The sequence below is a fragment of the Lytechinus pictus genome, chromosome 18 (assembly GCF_037042905.1).
Source record: "Lytechinus pictus isolate F3 Inbred chromosome 18, Lp3.0, whole genome shotgun sequence".
NCBI classification, from domain to species: Eukaryota; Metazoa; Echinodermata; class Echinoidea; order Temnopleuroida; family Toxopneustidae; genus Lytechinus; species Lytechinus pictus.
Window position 1 is genome coordinate 5841369 of NC_087262.1, and position 17466 is coordinate 5858834.

Sequence of the window (17466 nt, forward strand, 5' to 3'; positions counted from 1 at the left end):
TGCTTGTTAACCAAGCATAGACCACCCAATATGGCCACTGATCCGGTTACACTTTGTAATTCCGAAGGTTCTTTATTCCGAAGGTTCGTTATTCCGAACACGTAAATTGCCTATACCTCGATAATCGTTAATCCGAAAACATAAAAGGGTTTCTTAATCCGAACATTTGTGGCGTTATTCCGAAGGTTCGATAATCCGAAAACGAAATAAGGTTCGATGTTCCGAAGGTTCGTTAAATCCAAAAACGAAATAAAGTTAGTTAATCATTTAGTTTTCGGACTAACGAACCTTTGGAATTACGAACCTCATTTCTTTTTTCGAACTAACGAACCTTCGGAATTACGAACCTTCGGAATAACAAAGCTTCGGAATTACGAATGTATGCGCACTGATCCTACCCCTCCAACCAGCAACCTCTGATGATGACCCGCCATTCTGAACATCACAAATTTTTTCAAACCACTTCTTGCACAGGTATTGACCTTCATTAAGTGTTACAACTCTGGTAATTTTGCTATTTATGACAATTGCCATGGTAACAGGGCTCAGCAGCCAATCACCATCAAGGTCACCATGGTAGTTACCAAAAAATGGCAAATTAAAGTTTTGAAATTGGCCTTTGTTCTATTTTGCAATGATATAAAAAGATGGATGAAATGTGGTGGGTGTTTGATAAAGCAGTTACGAGCAACTTAACGAGCGACTGGTTATCCTTTCTTAGGAGCTAAATAACAAACTAATGAAAATTTGGTGTGCATAATTTACCATGAAAAAGGATCACCAGTCATTCATAAAGTCGCCCACAACTTGTGAACAACTGTATGAAATGCTTACCACCTTGGTACATACAGTAGGTTGCATGAAGTATAAAAGCGGGTTTAAAAGATGGTGGTTTCCTGGCGTGGTTTATCAAAAAGCTCTTATGCATGCTCTGTTCTCATGTGTATAATTAGATAATTCTCAAACTGGATAATCATAAAATCTTGCAAAATAAAAGTTTTAAACACATATAATATCCATTTACAAAGATTGGATTTAACTTTAATTGATTTGAAATTGAAGGATGAGAATCTGATTTAGCACCAAAGAATAAGTCCCTCTCAAGCGTATAAAGTCGTGCATAACTTATGAACAGCTTTACCAAACACCTGGGGGTGTTTCACAAAGATTTAAGTATGACTGAAAGTCACACTTAAATGCCTAGTTACGTGCGTTACCGTAAAAGGCATGACCGCGTTGGTCAGATCATGCCAAGAGGATGCACACTACTGCATATTGATCAATAAGATTGCGCGTTGCATATCATGTACGCGTCAGCATTTAAGTGCGACTTAAGTCATACTTAAATCTTTGTGAAACACCCCCCCTCGGCCAACTTGACTAATATATTTTTACTTTCTTGCATTGCTTGTTCAAACTTGGTATTTAGATTCAAACTCACGTACAGTCCCTTCAAATTTCATCATGCAGAAGCTGTGGAATGTATTTGAAAGGGGGGTCTCACTTTCAAATTTATATAGTTACTGAAAAAAAAAATGTTGGGGGCTGATCTTTCCCAGCCCCCCCCCCCCCGGTTCTGAAGCCCCTGTTATTATAATGATGTTTATATTAGATATTCAAATGAGACCGTGGGGGGGGGGGCTGGAATGCCCCCATATAAAAGGGGGGGGGGGGAATCATGAATGAATAGGAAGAAAGGCATTGGTAGTGTACCTTATAGGAAGAGGAGCCGTGGGTTGCTTGATCCCCCACCCCCCCAAAGAAAAAGAGATAAATACAAATATCCTAACAGCACGCCTAAGGAAAATTGAATAATGAAAGACCTTTTTGGAGATTTGAATTATTTTAATAAATGAGCCGGGAATTTCTGATCATATCTTGGCAGAAAATCTCTGAAGTTTCATTCAAAGAATTATGTGTCAATTTTCCATCATATTTTATTAGTAATTAATTAAATCAAATCAATGATATATCATTGAAAAAGGGTGAATTTTTCATTTATTTTACAAATTTGTGAGATAAGACACCCGCTAGTTGTGTGAACAGACCCGTGCGTTCCTGGTTAGGAAAAGGATCTAGGACGAAAAAAAAGAAACACGCTTAGGTTGTAATATGGTCTGAATTTCAAGACTAAGTACTAAGTACAAGCTGTGATTCAGAATCGACTGCTCCACATGCCTGAGATCGGCGAGAGGAATCAGCATGAAAACATCGTGAATAGTGGTTTTTCGCCGAATTCATAAGATCTGAAGACCTATGAGAAGGAAGTAAAGATGGTGAAAGAGCAATTTCGGGAAACAGATGTGGCTCGAAAGATGTAAGTAAACGTAAAAATACGAAAATATTTTCTTGGGAAATTTGATAAAACACGGTTTTGAACGTATGGGACCGAAGCTAAACTGGCTGATGAAATATGTATGAAATTGAAACATTTTTCAGCCTAAGTTCAGGAGATGAATGGGGAGGAAGGGGGGGGGGGGGGCTTTCGATCTGCATTTGAGTTTCATTTGATATTTGAATTGATTCTGCAGCTGTCATGACGGGCAAATCCAGGATTTTCAAAATGAGGAGGGGGGGGGGGGGCACAGGGCACATTTTCCTGCGGAAAATTTAACAAGCAAAAAAAAAAGGTCCTCACTTCTGTAGACTGTATTTGGACGGCATATTCACATTAAAAATATTTGGTATGACTTTCAAAATGGGGGCACACGCACATCGAAATGTTGCCCATTCATTACTGACACAAACAGCCAAGCTCCGCACAGCTCGCGGCGGCGATTCAGAGACTGCTGATTGGTTCATCGCGCTGATCACATAATCACGTAGTCACAGAAATAATTCAGCTGAAAAGTATGCAAAAGTATCGATAGCGATAACGATATCCAGCCACGTTTTCCACATTTGAAAAAGTCTTGGCTCATGATTGGATCACTCAAGTTTCAATAAAAATTATCAAGATTCAGCAATTTCGTGCGTATTCATGCAGCGCCCCGAAACCCTGCACTCCACTGACTTTGTACACATTGCGATAGATTCTTTAAACTCTGATGAACACAATGTGACACTGGCGCTATTCTGTATGATTTTGACGGAAAATTGAGAAGTACTCAAAATATGCTTACCTGTGCGATAGTTGTAAGAAAATAGATCGTCCGAAAATGTCTGTCATTATTCAAATAAAATACAAAAGTGAAATTCTATGTCGATTTTGGTACAAGGTGATAGCGACTTACACACTTGTTTGGATGCCATGTTTCGCCAGGCACTGGGAGGCTTGCAATGCGCTAGCCTCTTGTCGAGGCCCTGGTGGCTGCTTCCCGAGCGAAGCAGAGCGCGAGCCAGGGCCTCTTGACATCAGAGCTGACTTTCTTTTGTTTTTTTATTGTTTTTACCAATATTCCGACCAAAAACTGGACGGTGAAAATCATCCAATGAGAGCGCGGGCTGCTATGACGTCATATTGAATATTCATGAGCTCATCTTGAATGGCGACCCGTGGATTCTTGGCGAAGAGTGATTACGAAATATCAAAGAGCATTGAATATGCCTCTAAAATGCTGAATATTGACCGATTTAATGATTTGCAAAACGATGAAATTAAATCTGCACTGAAAGGACGAGATGTTTATGTAATCTACCCACAGGATATGGAAAAAATGTAATGTTTCCCCAATCTTTCATGCGATTCCACTTGCGTCGATTATTGATCTCCGCGGTGCAGTGAGGTAATGCTGGAGTCGAGTTGTTCAGTTGGTGCTTCCACTTGACTCGAGTCTGACCAGGCCGATCTCCCGGGAAGTTTTGGGGCGTTGATGGGTCTGTTACGGCTAGTACTCAAATGCTAGTACTATAGTAGTAGTACCACTACTTGTAGCATTTTGCTGGTTATATCCCCTGTAGTGTCCCGCAATTAAATGAATCCCCTGCAGAATAGCTAGTGGACTCGAGTGGACTACTAGTATTTCGAACCCTGGACGAAACAGCTCCGACATTTCATTAGTTTACTAGATGACCGGTAATATTCATGACTCATGTATATTCATTAGGAAGACGTTCCTCATGAATATATAATTCAGCTCAGATGTCAAGAGGCCCTGGCTCGCTGCGCTTGCCAGGCCTAATTCGCTTTGCGAATTAGGAAACCCCTCGCTTCGCTCGGGAAGCAGCCACCAGGGCCTCGACAAGAGGCTAGCAATGCGCATGTCATGTAATAAGCAATGTGAATGCCGACCGCTGCGTTATGTTATTCGTGTATACTATATTTTGTTGTGAGGCTCATGACACCAGACACCAGTGCATTTCATTTCACTGCTCTATGTCGGTGCAGTGCTGGGTAAGACTGAGTTCCACAAGTCATGCTCCTTCCACTAAAATTGAAAATGAAAATATGGAGATTTAAAATGATATAATCTAGCCCTAATCTATAAACATGTATGATATACCTTACCTGACCGCAAATACTATTCTACTATTCTATCTACTTAAAGCTTCCTTCATGCGTCAGTTTGTTTAAGGAGGCAGTGGGGCAAGAAGGTGATAATTGACTTCTTAATGGGAATCATATTTGAAGGCTTCTACTGTGGGAGCTTCAACTACCTCAGCTGGGAGAGAGTTCCAGTCATTGACTACTCGGTGACTAAAAGCTTGGTCTATCATATTCGTTCAACATCTTCTTGGCTTTACAAGCTTGAACTTATGACTTGCCCAGCACTGCACCGACAAACAGCAGTGAAATGAGTTGCACTGGTGTCATGTAGATACTGAGTGGCAAATAAGTTTTGTATAACTATATGCTTACAACATGTACTTCCAAGGTATGATTTCCAAGGTATATATGAAGATAGTGATGTAGTGGTGAGATCACAGGAAATTTTAAGTGGTTAATAATAAGAAGCATGCAATACTTTGGCCCGTATTCTGAACTCGGGTTTAAATTAAACCCTGGTTTAAAGTTGTGGTTTATCTATGGAGAGCCGATTGGGGCTCAATTCCCTAACAGTACACATTCAGTTTATTACCTCATATGACACCCGAATTGTTCATCATTGTCTGGGAATGATAACAGAAGTATTTTTCTTCATGAAAGCAAACGGAAACAAAAAAGTAAACATAAGAAATATACAATATAAACATAATTTTTGAATTTTTGGCTCCCCATAATTTTAGCACAGAGTTAGACCGTGGTCTAAGTTAAACCTTACTTCAGAATACGGGCCTTTGAGTTCAAAATGAACACCTACTCTTCTTTTTATCCTGTTGAACATTTGCAGAAGCCATGTTTGCTTTGGCCTGATGTCGCCAGAGCAGATGCGGCAGCAAGCAACCATCCACGTTGTAAGCAACAAGCTGTATCAACCCGATACCCGCAACCCCATCCCGTATGGCGTCTTGGACCATCATATGGTGAGTCAGGAATTTATAGTGGAACATGATGATTCAAAATACATTTATTTATAGAAGGGAGTATGAAATTATGTATCTGATGATATATTAAACGTACAAATAAATCACTTTCAATTTATTTCAGAAAATGGCATTTTAGGGAATTTATATCACATGTTATAAGGAGGAGCTGCTCGTTTGCAAAGTCATAAGATCAAAATAAAAAAATAAATTATAACTCTGTTGTTTTGGGGCTGATTTTTATTAAACCTTCACAAATATATTTCTCTGATTTTTTGCTTTTGTTAAAGCAGAGAAGCATTTTATCGTCAGGGTGAGTTTCCCCCTTAAAGCTGAAGAGTGATAATGATGAGTGAATTTGTTTTCTCCACAGGGCACAAGCGAGAAGGAAAACCCGTGTCAAACCTGTAAGAAGACCTTAGCTGACTGCGTGGGGCACTATGGCTTTGTGGATCTCGAGCTGCCTGTGTTTCACATTGGTTTCTTCAAGCTAGTCATGAACATCTTGCAAGCAATATGCAAGGTAAGATCATCTACATACCATGGCCCCATATCTTGAAGTTTAACTTAATCATGGACTTACAATGTATGCTTTGCTGAAATTAGGTGAAGCTGAAAATGTCAAAAAATTATTTTATTGTAGATTCTTATGTTTACTGTGTTCTTTCCATATGATTTTGTGGTAGAGAAAACGATTTTAGTTATTATTCCCAGACAATTACGGTATTAACACAGGATTCCCACAGTCATGGAAAATCCTGGAAAAATTTGTGGTCATGGAAAGTCAGGGAAAAGTCAGGGAATTTGGAAAATTTGTGAAAAGTCATGGAATTATGTTCAAGATAATTTTTAATTTTGGATGTTGGTGAAATGAAAATGATACCCTGGTCAGAAACAGCCCATATACTAATGATAATAGATGTACATGTCATGAGTAAGATAGTGGGTGGAACGGATGGCTGTGAGGGGAGGTGGAGGCCATCATAACAAGTCTGATTTTGGAAACCATGCCAGAAAGGAAGTCATGGAAAGCAGCAATTTAATCATGGAATTCTGTTTTCAAATTTCTGTGCGAACCCTGTAACAGAGCTGCCAAGAAGTACAGATTTTCCGTATTTAGTACTGAAAAATGAGAAGAATACTGATGGTTTCATGCAAAATATTGATTTCTGAAGTTCCAGTTTTATGTGTTGTCCTATGGTATTTCTCTGAAAATACTGATTTCCTCGCCAAAATACTGATTTTCAGATTTAAGAATACTGAAATGTTCTTGTTCAGGTTGTCAGTTCTATTTCAAATATGTTGTAATGAGCTAATAGTTTGAACCTGTGCTGTAATAGATTTGTGTTAAAGTCAGCTATCCATAGTTAAACAACAACTTTAGACCAGGGGCCCGTTTCATAAAGGACTTGCAACTGTTGTAACTTTGCCATTATGGCAACTACATGTACCGTGGAAACCTTGATTCTGATTGGCTGCTGAGCCCTGTTACCATGGTACATGTAGTTGCCATTATTTTGGGAAAGTTACAACAGTTACAAGTCCTTTATGAGACGGGCCCCAGAGCTTGAATTAAACCCGAGTGCAGAATACGGGCCATGATGTTTACGATTGCCAATAGGGTGGATTTGGTCTTCAAAGCAACGCAACTACTTTCTTTGAACAGATCTTGACTAGCCTTTAACTCATCTTTAACTTGCAGACCTGCGGACATATTCTCCTAAACGACGAAACCCATCAGAACTTTGTGGATGCCTTGCGACGTCCCAATCTCACCTACCTTCAGAAGAGGGGACTACGAAAGAAGATTCACGAAAAGGCGCGCAAGAACCAGATCTGCTTCCAGTGCAATTCTTATAATGGTATCTGATGCAATATTTTTTTTTTTGGGGGGGGGGGCCGGTGTGGGGGTCTGACTACGAAAAATGGTTTAGACAATCCGAAGGGGCTTTGTAGTGAAAGTGCATACATTGTATTTTGCTTTCAGAATTCATTAATTCTTTTTGTTTTTTATTTATGTTTGCTTTGATTTTGGATGACTGTACTTGAAATTGCAAGTCATCGATTATGACTGTTACAAAGTGTGATTCTCTTCTAGGGGTGGATAATGAATCACAAGAGCGCAGTGAAGGGGCCCGTTTTCAGAAGTGTTACAACTGTTGTAACCTTGACATTTATGGCAACTACCATGGTAACACAGATGAATAGCCAATCACAATCAAGGTTTCCATGGTAGTTACAATAATATCAAAGCTACAATAGTTGTAAGTCATTATGATGCATGCCCACGCTCTCTGGACAATTACACAGTCTCTGTGCAATGAAAAGACTGGACACTTTGCCAACTTCGCGTAAGTTCAACTTTCAGGACCTGTCAAGAAGTGTGGCCCTCTTAAGATCGTCCACAAAAGATGGAAGGTGAATTGTAACAACCCAGAGAAGGTCCTGAAGCAGTTGCAGAGTTCCCTAGATATAGCCTTATTACACAATGATGCCTTCTTAATTAGTTTTCATTTCACTTGATCTCTTCTTTCAGGACCTGTTAAGAAGTGTGGTCCTCTTTAGATCATCCATGAAAGATGGAAGGTGAATTGTAAGAACCCAGAGAAGGTCCAGAAACAGTTCCAGAGTTTCCTAGATATAGCCTTAGTACACAACGATGCCTTCTTAATTAGTTTTCATTTCAATTGATCTCTTCTTTCAGGGCCTGTCAAGAAGTGTGGTCCTCTTAAGATCATCCACGAAAGATGGAAGGTGAATTGTAAGAACCCAGAGAAGGTCCAGAAACAGTTCCAGAGTTTCCTAGATATAGCCTTAGTACACAACGATGCCTTCTTAATTAGTTTTCATTTCAATTGATCTCTTCTCTCAGGACCTGTCAAGAAGTGTGGTCCTCTTAAGATCATCCATGAAAGATGGAAGGTGAATCGGAAGAACCCAGAGAAGGTCCTGAAGCAGTTTCAGAGTTCCCTCGATACAGCCATGGAACATAACAAGGACATTGAGCCATTACTTCCAAAGGCACAGGTTAGTTCTAAAAAGCAGCACCATGATAAGATTTTCTAGATATGATAGGTCAAGCCAGGGGCAGACCCAGGATTTTACAAAGGGGTGGAGGGGGGGGGGGGCGCACAAGAAAAAAAAAGGGAAAAAAAAGTTGTCACTAAAAAAGGCCATTTTGTCCACGTATAATCTGACAAGCAATAAAAAAAGGTCCTCACTTGTGTATAAACGACATATTCCCTTTAAAAATATGGACTATGACTCTCAAAGGGGGGGGGGGGCACTGGCCGGAAATCCCCCCCCCCTTGGATCCGCCAAACGATATATCTGTATAGAGAGATCCTTTGAAGAATTTGCAGGATGTTCTTAATAAATTTCCTTATTGTATGCTCTTCCTTTCCAGGAGAATATGAACCCATTGATGGTATTGGAATTGATGAAAAGGATACCAAACGAGGTGAGTAAAGTCCACCGTACACCTTAAGATTGGTCTGCAAACTGATTTTGGAAATAAAAATGATAAAATTTGATACGAACATTGAGAAATGGAACATCTTACCATGTAAAGTTCTTAATCATCCTACAAATATTTATGATCAAATATGTGACTATGATACTATCCTTATTAGCATAAAGGCAGTTGAATATCTAGTCGTAATGACGTCATAGCAATCGTACGATTGGCTACGATTTGAAACCAATTTGGCCTTTATTCCAAAATAAGGCTTGTTATCATCCAAAATTGTTATATTAGTACTCTTTCAGTTAATTTGAACCTAAAATAAAACGGTACTTTTCATTAACGTTTTCAGAAAAAAAGGCAAAATGCGATTTGTTCCAAAATGAGATCATGAGCAAGTCGTAAGGTGTGTTGTGGCCTCGGACGGTGGTAGAGTACAGAATAAGTCCATTTAGAACACACCTGCAGATGGAGATAGCATTGGAGTGAAAAAAAGTTTTGGTTATAACATAGAGATCTATTATATTGACGTTTAAGCAATCGCTATATATTGATTCGCCTGCATTGTGGTTGCGGGAATAGAAACGAAAATCCCTTGTGCCCGGATTACAACAGTATGCTCTGTTGGATTAAGACGGTACAATGTATATTAATTTCCTAATCCTTTTCCTCCATTTGAACCAAGTTTGGATAAAATTCAACCATCTATTACTAGAATAAGGGCAGGTAAAATACGACAACTTTGCTGACATTTTTATCTCTCAAATTTTTGATAGGTTGAGTACCAAAATTTTCTTTATTTGTTTGTTTGTTATATTGTAAATATTTCTTTACAGGGCCCCCTGGAAACAGAACAAGACTACTGATGGGGCTACCCTGTATAAATCAAATGAATTAAATAAATAAAATTAGAGATTTATGTTGAAAATTGCTTTTCGTAGTTTTGAACGTCCATATGACTGTTCAGTGTAATTGTTTCCAATTTCAAATTTCTCATCAGGCAAGAAATACATTCTCTATTTTTCTTTGTGATGTAGGATATTCCACTGTTGTGTATGGACACAGAGAACAGCCGTCCTCAAGACCTCCTCTTAACACGGCTCCTAGTCCCTCCTCTGTGTATTCGACCATCCGTCGTATCGGACCTCAAAGCGGGAACGTAAGAACACGTTTCTTCATTTGCATTCTGGCCTACGGATCATTTGAAGCTTTTTTAAATCAGCTTTCATTCTTCGAATAGGCAATGTCATTATTATCATTATTGCTGCATTTTGAATTTGAAAGTTTACTTATCATGTTACATCGAGATTAATGACAGATGTCTTAAGTAGTTGATAAATTGCCAATTTGCATAAAAATAGTGAATTGCTTTGCTATCACATTGCCAATTTCAGGATTTTAGTGCTTATTTCCTTGAAACAGTTTCAGCATTGATGCAGTTATAAGAATGATCAATTAGGTGCAAATTTATTTCTTTACTCTTTAGACCCTGTGCACCAAATGATCTTGGGTTATTGGTTTCTTCTATCGCATACTTTTCAATGTATATGTATTTCTTATTTTGTTAATAAACCTGTAGGAACGAAGATGACTTGACGGTGAAGCTCACGGAGATCATCCTGATCAACGATGTCATCCAAAAGAGAAGAAGAGCAGGAGCAAAGATGTCGATGATCATGGTTGGTAGTCTTAGAGATATCCACTTTTCATTTTATTATGATGATGATAGACAACATTTATATGTTCTTCTTATTAATACCAAGTTTCTAAGTGCTGCATACTTTTACCCTGGATTTAGCTTGGCTACCCTGATCAGGCTTACTTGAATTCTTTTCAATCTCCTGCCCCACATCTTTGGAACAAACTCCCTCCATTCTTAAAAACATTAGCTTACTTGAGCTATTGAAATAGCATCTGAATAATTACGTGTATAATGAATCTTGACTTGCTTTACGCCTAAACAGTGCTTTGCATATCCTAAAAAAGATGCTACATGTATATAAATCCAGTTATTATTATCAATCATAATATGATAGACTACCATGTCGTGCTGTGCAAATCTTTAATGTAAAAAACCAAGAGAAGAAGTAAAAAAAGTACTTTGAGTAGAATGCATATTGAAAGAAACTAGATTATTGGGATTAACCATTTCTGATTAGATCAAAAGAAACATTGAACTGAATGCGTATTGACCAAGTGATAATATTCCCTTTCAAATATGTTTCTCTCTCAACTTGACTGTAACAGGAAGACTGGGATTTCTTGCAGCTGGCCTGTGCTCTGTATATCAACAGCGAAACATCTGGACTACCCCTCAACATGCAGGTATGTGTAGAACAAACGGTCACTTTCATCAGGATTAATGATTGCGTGTAATTCCACCCCCTTCCCCCCCCCCCCCTCAGAAAAAGAAAAAGAAAATAGTAATAGAGTACCAAAGTGTGACGTCCTCAATTTTCACTTTTTGCATTTCAGCGTTTTTGATACCATATTTTGGAAGAGCATGATGAAAAACCCCCACTTCCAAAATTTTGTGAGAATCGGTCCATGGGGGCCTGAGATATGACCTCATGAATACATAATTAGCCCCATTGAAGTCAATGTATTATTACCCTGGTTCCTAACTTTTAGAAATAACAAAGTTCTGTTTATTTGAAGTATGGCTTGAATTTCAATAATTCTATAAAATGAAGAGGTTTTACAGGCTTGCTTTCAGACATTTCGACACTATGTTTTGTCGACGATCAGCCATGCATAAAGTCTTATGTTAACCATGCGATAGCATTGGTGGGAAAGTGGTGAAAACACATTTGTTTAATGAAATGATGGCAATACAAGCATAGTTTCGAAGGAACAGAAGTTTTTTGTTTTTTTTACCATTTTCGGTGATTGAGGCATCAAAAGAAAGAGCAGATATTGAACTTTTTAAGCATGTGGTTTTCTTTTTGAAATTCAGATATCCCCCGTCAAACGATTTTTTGGTATCCTTTCTTGAAATTGTTTCTACTCAATCATGCGTGAATGAAAAATATTTTATGTTATCCCAGATCAAAGAGGAGACTAAGCTTCACATTGGTAGGTCATTTGTCTATTTTATTTGTGATTAAGTTATGATAAGTCATTGCTAAATCCCGGTTTCGGTTTTTGTGGGACACACTATACAAAACCACTTATTCTACCTGTTCAATCCGCTTTCAGCCCAAGAAGCCAACCAGAGGATTCTGCCAGCGTCTGAAGGGCAAACAAGGTCGTTTCCGTGGTAACTTGTCCGGCAAGCGAGTAGACTATTCCAGCAGGACCGTCATCTCTCCTGATCCAAACTTGAGAATTGATGAGGTAGGATTTTTTTTCTTTTTTAGGTGGTCTGTCTATGACAGATCACCTATTGATTTCGCCAGAATTTTCTTTCTTTATTTATTTATTTCTTTATTTATTTTTATTTCTTCCGTACACTTTTTTGTACACACGTTCACTCGAAATCGACATGGTCAATTTCCTTCAAATTTCTCTCAGTCATCAAGCCCTATGATTTCAAGTTAAATCAACTTTTTCAAGGTCATCAGGTCATCGTGACGTCATCCAGGCGCCATTTTGTAAAAATCAGGTCATTATCATACATGTATCTCGATAACGAGTCATAAAAAATCAACTATATTTGGTATACATCAACTTCAGGTCAACGGTCAACTAAAAATTTCATCAAATTCCGCGCGCGCACCTCGACGCGCACGTACGCGCGCATTAAAATTTTAAAATGCTCAAATTCGTTTAAAATTAATTTTCCATACGTTTCAGGCCATTTTAAGCATTTTGCAAAAAAACGCGCGCACGCACATGCGCGCGCGTTTTCGCGCGTAATTGCATCTTCAAACATAGAATCGCCAAATTTTTTTATATCAATGCACCAATAATATAATTCTGAACAATTTGATACCTTGATCAACCTTCTATGACAAGTAATAACGAAATTATCACCCGTTAAACTTTGCAGCACGTGTGCGCGCGAGCTCTCACTACAGGCCATATATGGGCGAAAACATGTCTATTGAAAATTCACTGTAGCTCTTTAAATAGTCCGTTGACCCCAATTTTTTTTTTCATATATCGATAGAGTATGAGTTGTAGATTTGATTTCATGTCACCATTGTCCCTCAATTTGATCATGACGTCATCAAAATTGCGCCTAAACTGAAAATTTCATTTTTTCAAAAATGACGTCATCAAATTTATGCAAATTTGATCATAACTCCGTGAATATTGATCATTTTTCGCCCAGATTTCGATATGTTGTAGTTTAGAATGTACTCTTTCTCGTCAGTAACCATGAATTTTCATTTTGAAAAACGCATCATGGTGTAAAATTGCGATGAAAAGAGGCATGTCATTTTTCCTCATTTTACGCGTAATCTCTATGGGACTTTTTCTCAAAACTAGATTCTACATTCCTCTATTTCGTGAGCTATATCTCCATTTTTGTCTCACCTGCATAGCAGAGTGAGACTATAGGCGCCGCTTTTCCGACGGCGACGGCGGCGGCGACGGCGACGGCGGCGGCGACGGCGGCGGCGGCGTCAACACCAAATCTTAACCTGAGGTTAAGTTTTTGAAATGACAGCATAACTTAGAAAGTATATGGACCTAGTTCATGAAACTTGGCCATAAGGTTAATCAAGTATTACTGAACATCCTGCCTGAGTTTCATGTCACATGACCAAGGTCAAAGGTCATTTAGGGTCAATGAACTTAGACCATGTTGGGGGAATCAACATCAAAATCTTAACCTAAGGTTAAGTTTTTGAAATGTCATCATAACTTAGAAAATATATGGACCTAGTTCATGAAACTTATACATAAGGTTAATCAAGTATCACTGAACATCCTGCATGAGTTTCACATCACATGACCAAGGTCAAAGGTCATTTAGGGTCAATGAACTTTGGCCGAATTGGGGGTATCTGTTGAATTACCATCATAACTTTGAAAGTTTATGTATCTGATTCATGAAACTTGGACATAATAGTAATCAAGTATTACTGAACATCCTGTGCAAGTTTCAGGTCACATGATCAAGGTCAAAGGTCATTTAGGGTCAATGAACTTTGGCCAAATTGGGGTATTTGTTGAATTACAGCCATAAATTTGAAAGTGTGTTGGTCTAGTTCATAAAACTTGGACATAATAGTAATCAAGTATCACTGAACATCCTGTGCGAGTTTCAGGTCACATGATCAAGGTCAAAGGTCATGTAAGGTCAAAGAACTTTGGCCACGTTGGGGGTATTTGTTGAATTGCCATCATATCTCTATAAGTGTATTGGTCTAGTTCATAAAACGTGGAAATAAGAGTAACCAAGTATCACTGAACATCTTGTGCGAGTTATAGTAGTTTTCAAAATCAGCACTGCTGCTATATTGAATCGCGTGATGCAGGTGAGACGGCCAGAGGCATTCCACTTGTTTCTTGTTAGTTATCCCTGAGCTTTTGGTATGATGTAGCTGAGATTCTAAGCTTTCGGAAGTGTGCCCTCCATTTTTCGATCAGATGCCAGGATCATGCCCGTTTTTCGCTTGCAAAAGTGGATTTGTAATTCTCAAATTTGCTTACGTGTAATCTCTATGGGAACGTGTAATCTCTATGGGGAATATCGTGGCTCAATGGATAACGCATTGACTTGAGTTCTCGGGGGCGCAGGTTCGAGTCCTGGGGGTGAACAAGATGATTTTTTTTTTTCATTTTTTTTTTCTTTTTACCACCTCGTACATGATCCTTTATGATAATTAAAAGGTATGAAAGTTAAAATTTAGCAAGATTAAACAGATTATAATTACTTTTTTCATATCACATGTATTTTCATATATCAAAGAGACCCTTTTCACAGTGCTTTATCATCTCCCGTCTTTCACAAGTATTCCATCCATAATGAACATTCCGTTGTCATCATGAAGATCATATTGATCTGCTTGAACATGGTTATAGAGATCATGATGGCGAGAATAAGGACAGACCACCTAATTCGTCCGCATGACGAATTAAAATCTAGTTTAAATTTAAATTTGTGAATTCACCCAGTTCACATATGTCAATTTGCAGTTTTCAGTAATGTAGTAATGTAATCGGGATACTCCAGTAAGCGTTTTCCAAATTCTATTCAAATAATGATTAAAAATACTGCAATATTGCAGTATTTTGATACAGGTATTCATGTACAGATGTGAACTTGGGTGGGTGGGTGGTTCAGGTTATTAGTTATAGAGTATCGTATAAATATGTAATATATCATTATCGTTGATAGAAGTTTTATCCATTTAGTATTCCAAATAACTGTATTATGTTTTCTATCATTTACTGATTCATATATTTTCTGGGTGACCCAACCCTACAAGCATACTGCTTCCATGGGCATCCAATTTTCCTAATATGTATGTATGTATATAATGTCTCATATTTTTACTTTGTAATGTTTGTATATTCTTGATTTTGCATGTTTTTTTAATGGAAAATAAATTAATTCAAATTCAATTCAATTAAACTTGAATGCTGCAATAATACGGCCAATGCAGGTTTCTACAAAAAAGCCGAGCATATTCCTCCCTCTCTATATTTATCAAAACTTATTTATGTATTTTTCATATATTGTGCAATTAAATATACAAATATTCAAAAGAACAGTAGAAAGTCCATTACAATATACACTGTACGTGATTATTATTATTACTATTTTGTTTGGCGTCACCTGTGCCTGGGAGGCGAAAAGTGAACTGAATCACTAAGACCCGCAGGTCTCTCCTCCCGATAACTGATTGGGGGGAGTGCAGGGTTTCCCCCTACTCTTATACGAATAGTGCAGTGGGTTCTTAACGTGCAAAGGTGGTGACTCTCCTCTACACGGGGCCTCCATTTAACGTCCTATCCGAGGGACGGAGTGTTTTCCACTGTAACATAGCCTGCATCTATGAAACATGGGAGAGACGTTTACACACAACGCACTGGCTTCAGTCATCCGCCTGGGGTGGACTCGAACCCACGATCTTTGGTTCGATGGGCTGACGCGTTACCGACTGAGCCAACAACGCTCTCTCAGGATGAAAATAAGGAAAGGATCCTTACTTCGCAATCTGGTAAAAATCTGGTAAAAAGAAGAAATTCTGGTAAAAAAACCATCACCATGATGCCTTGATTATCTCTCATTTTATCAGGTGGCTGTCCCGGAGCATGTTGCCAAGCTGTTAACCTACCCCGAGAAGGTCACCAAGTCCAACATGTCCCTGATGAGGAAACTCGTCATGAACGGGTGTGACGTTCATCCGGGAGCCAACTTCATCCATCAGAGGCACACGCAGAATAAAATGTAAGCTCGAGGAATACAGGCTTATGACCAGGAAATAGGTCCTTTTGAATATGACACCCAAATGAATTCAATGTATCAAGGATACTATTCAAGATTAAATGTAAACTTGAGGGATGCTGACATATAACCAGAAAACAGGTCCTCTTGACACTTTTTGAATTGATTCAAGTTTAATCAGATGCATACAGAATATAATGAAAACTTGAGGAATACTGACATATCACCAGAAAATCCATTTGGTAATGTCAACAGAATTAATTCAAATTAAATCAGAGTCACAACTTAAAATGTAAGCTTGAGGAATACTGTCCTATCACCAGAAAATATGTCCTTTAGGTAATGTCGTCAGAACTTTAAATGCACATTGCACTTCTATGCTCTTCCCAAGGAACGTTTGAATTTGAAGCGGTCTTACACCCAACTAGCTTCTTTTTTTTAAAACTTTATCTGCATAACCTTTTTTTCTAACCTATATTTATCATATTTTGTTGTAGCTCCTGTTATTATATAATTTCATGTTTACTTTTGGTAAACAAAGTTATTATTCAAATCTGAATAACCTGAATAATTTTTCTCATGTCTGATACCATAGACTTATCTGCTCATATTTTGATAATTTGTCTCCTTTTCAGGTTTTTGAAGTACGGCAATAGACAGAAAATGGCTCAAGAACTCAAGGTTCGACATCTTAACCACTGTCTACAATAACCGCCCCCCCCACGAAAAAAGTGTCATTATGAGGTTCTTAAAGACAAAACAGTAATACAACCCTTGACACGATATTTCAATCAGCTTTGAGTATTTTTGGCATGATATTTTAAAATGATTCACAAAAAAAAAAAACTTCATGAATTGCTCTTTCCTAAAATATGTCATGTCAGTTGACCTATAGTTAACTTAAAATATGCAGTGATATTGGCCATTGTATAATTTTACAGAGATTTCACCAACCTCGCATCCCAATTCTGGAAATCTCTACCTCCCCAACTACGTGTAGCAACCTCAATTGCCAATTTCAAGAAATCTATCAAGACCTGTATCTATTCTCACTGTTGTAGTTGTCATTGTTGTAATTGATGTAGTTTAATTTAATATGAAACCTTTTAATGATATGTCATGTAATGTATATCTAATGTTAGCATAATAATGTAGACTATAAAATCATTGTAATTTAATCATTCTTCTAATTAGTAATGTCAAGCGCTTAGAGATCTTGATATTAAGCGCTGTATAAATCCAATATCATTATTTT

At 38.1% G+C, this 17466-nt stretch overlaps 1 protein-coding gene across 2 annotated transcripts in view; it reads left to right on the forward strand.

Annotated features, from left to right (window-relative positions):
* Positions 1 to 2086: 2086 nt before the first annotated feature.
* LOC129281813 (DNA-directed RNA polymerase III subunit RPC1-like) overlaps positions 2087 to 17466 on the forward strand; it is a 52626-nt gene continuing 37246 nt past the window's right edge. For both annotated transcript variants that reach the window (XR_010296549.1, XM_064113598.1), the window contains exons 1-12: positions 2087 to 2317; positions 5271 to 5403; positions 5777 to 5926; positions 7106 to 7265; positions 8276 to 8430; positions 8810 to 8863; positions 9904 to 10025; positions 10446 to 10545; positions 11114 to 11191; positions 12065 to 12202; positions 16063 to 16214; positions 16847 to 16892. Coding sequence is in view for 1 of the 2 variants with exons in the window: in XM_064113598.1 (XP_063969668.1) it covers positions 2274 to 2317; positions 5271 to 5403; positions 5777 to 5926; positions 7106 to 7265; positions 8276 to 8430; positions 8810 to 8863; positions 9904 to 10025; positions 10446 to 10545; positions 11114 to 11191; positions 12065 to 12202; positions 16063 to 16214; positions 16847 to 16892 (1332 nt within the window). In the remaining variant the exon portion in view is untranslated. The remainder of the gene's footprint in view (positions 2318 to 5270; positions 5404 to 5776; positions 5927 to 7105; positions 7266 to 8275; positions 8431 to 8809; positions 8864 to 9903; positions 10026 to 10445; positions 10546 to 11113; positions 11192 to 12064; positions 12203 to 16062; positions 16215 to 16846; positions 16893 to 17466) is intronic.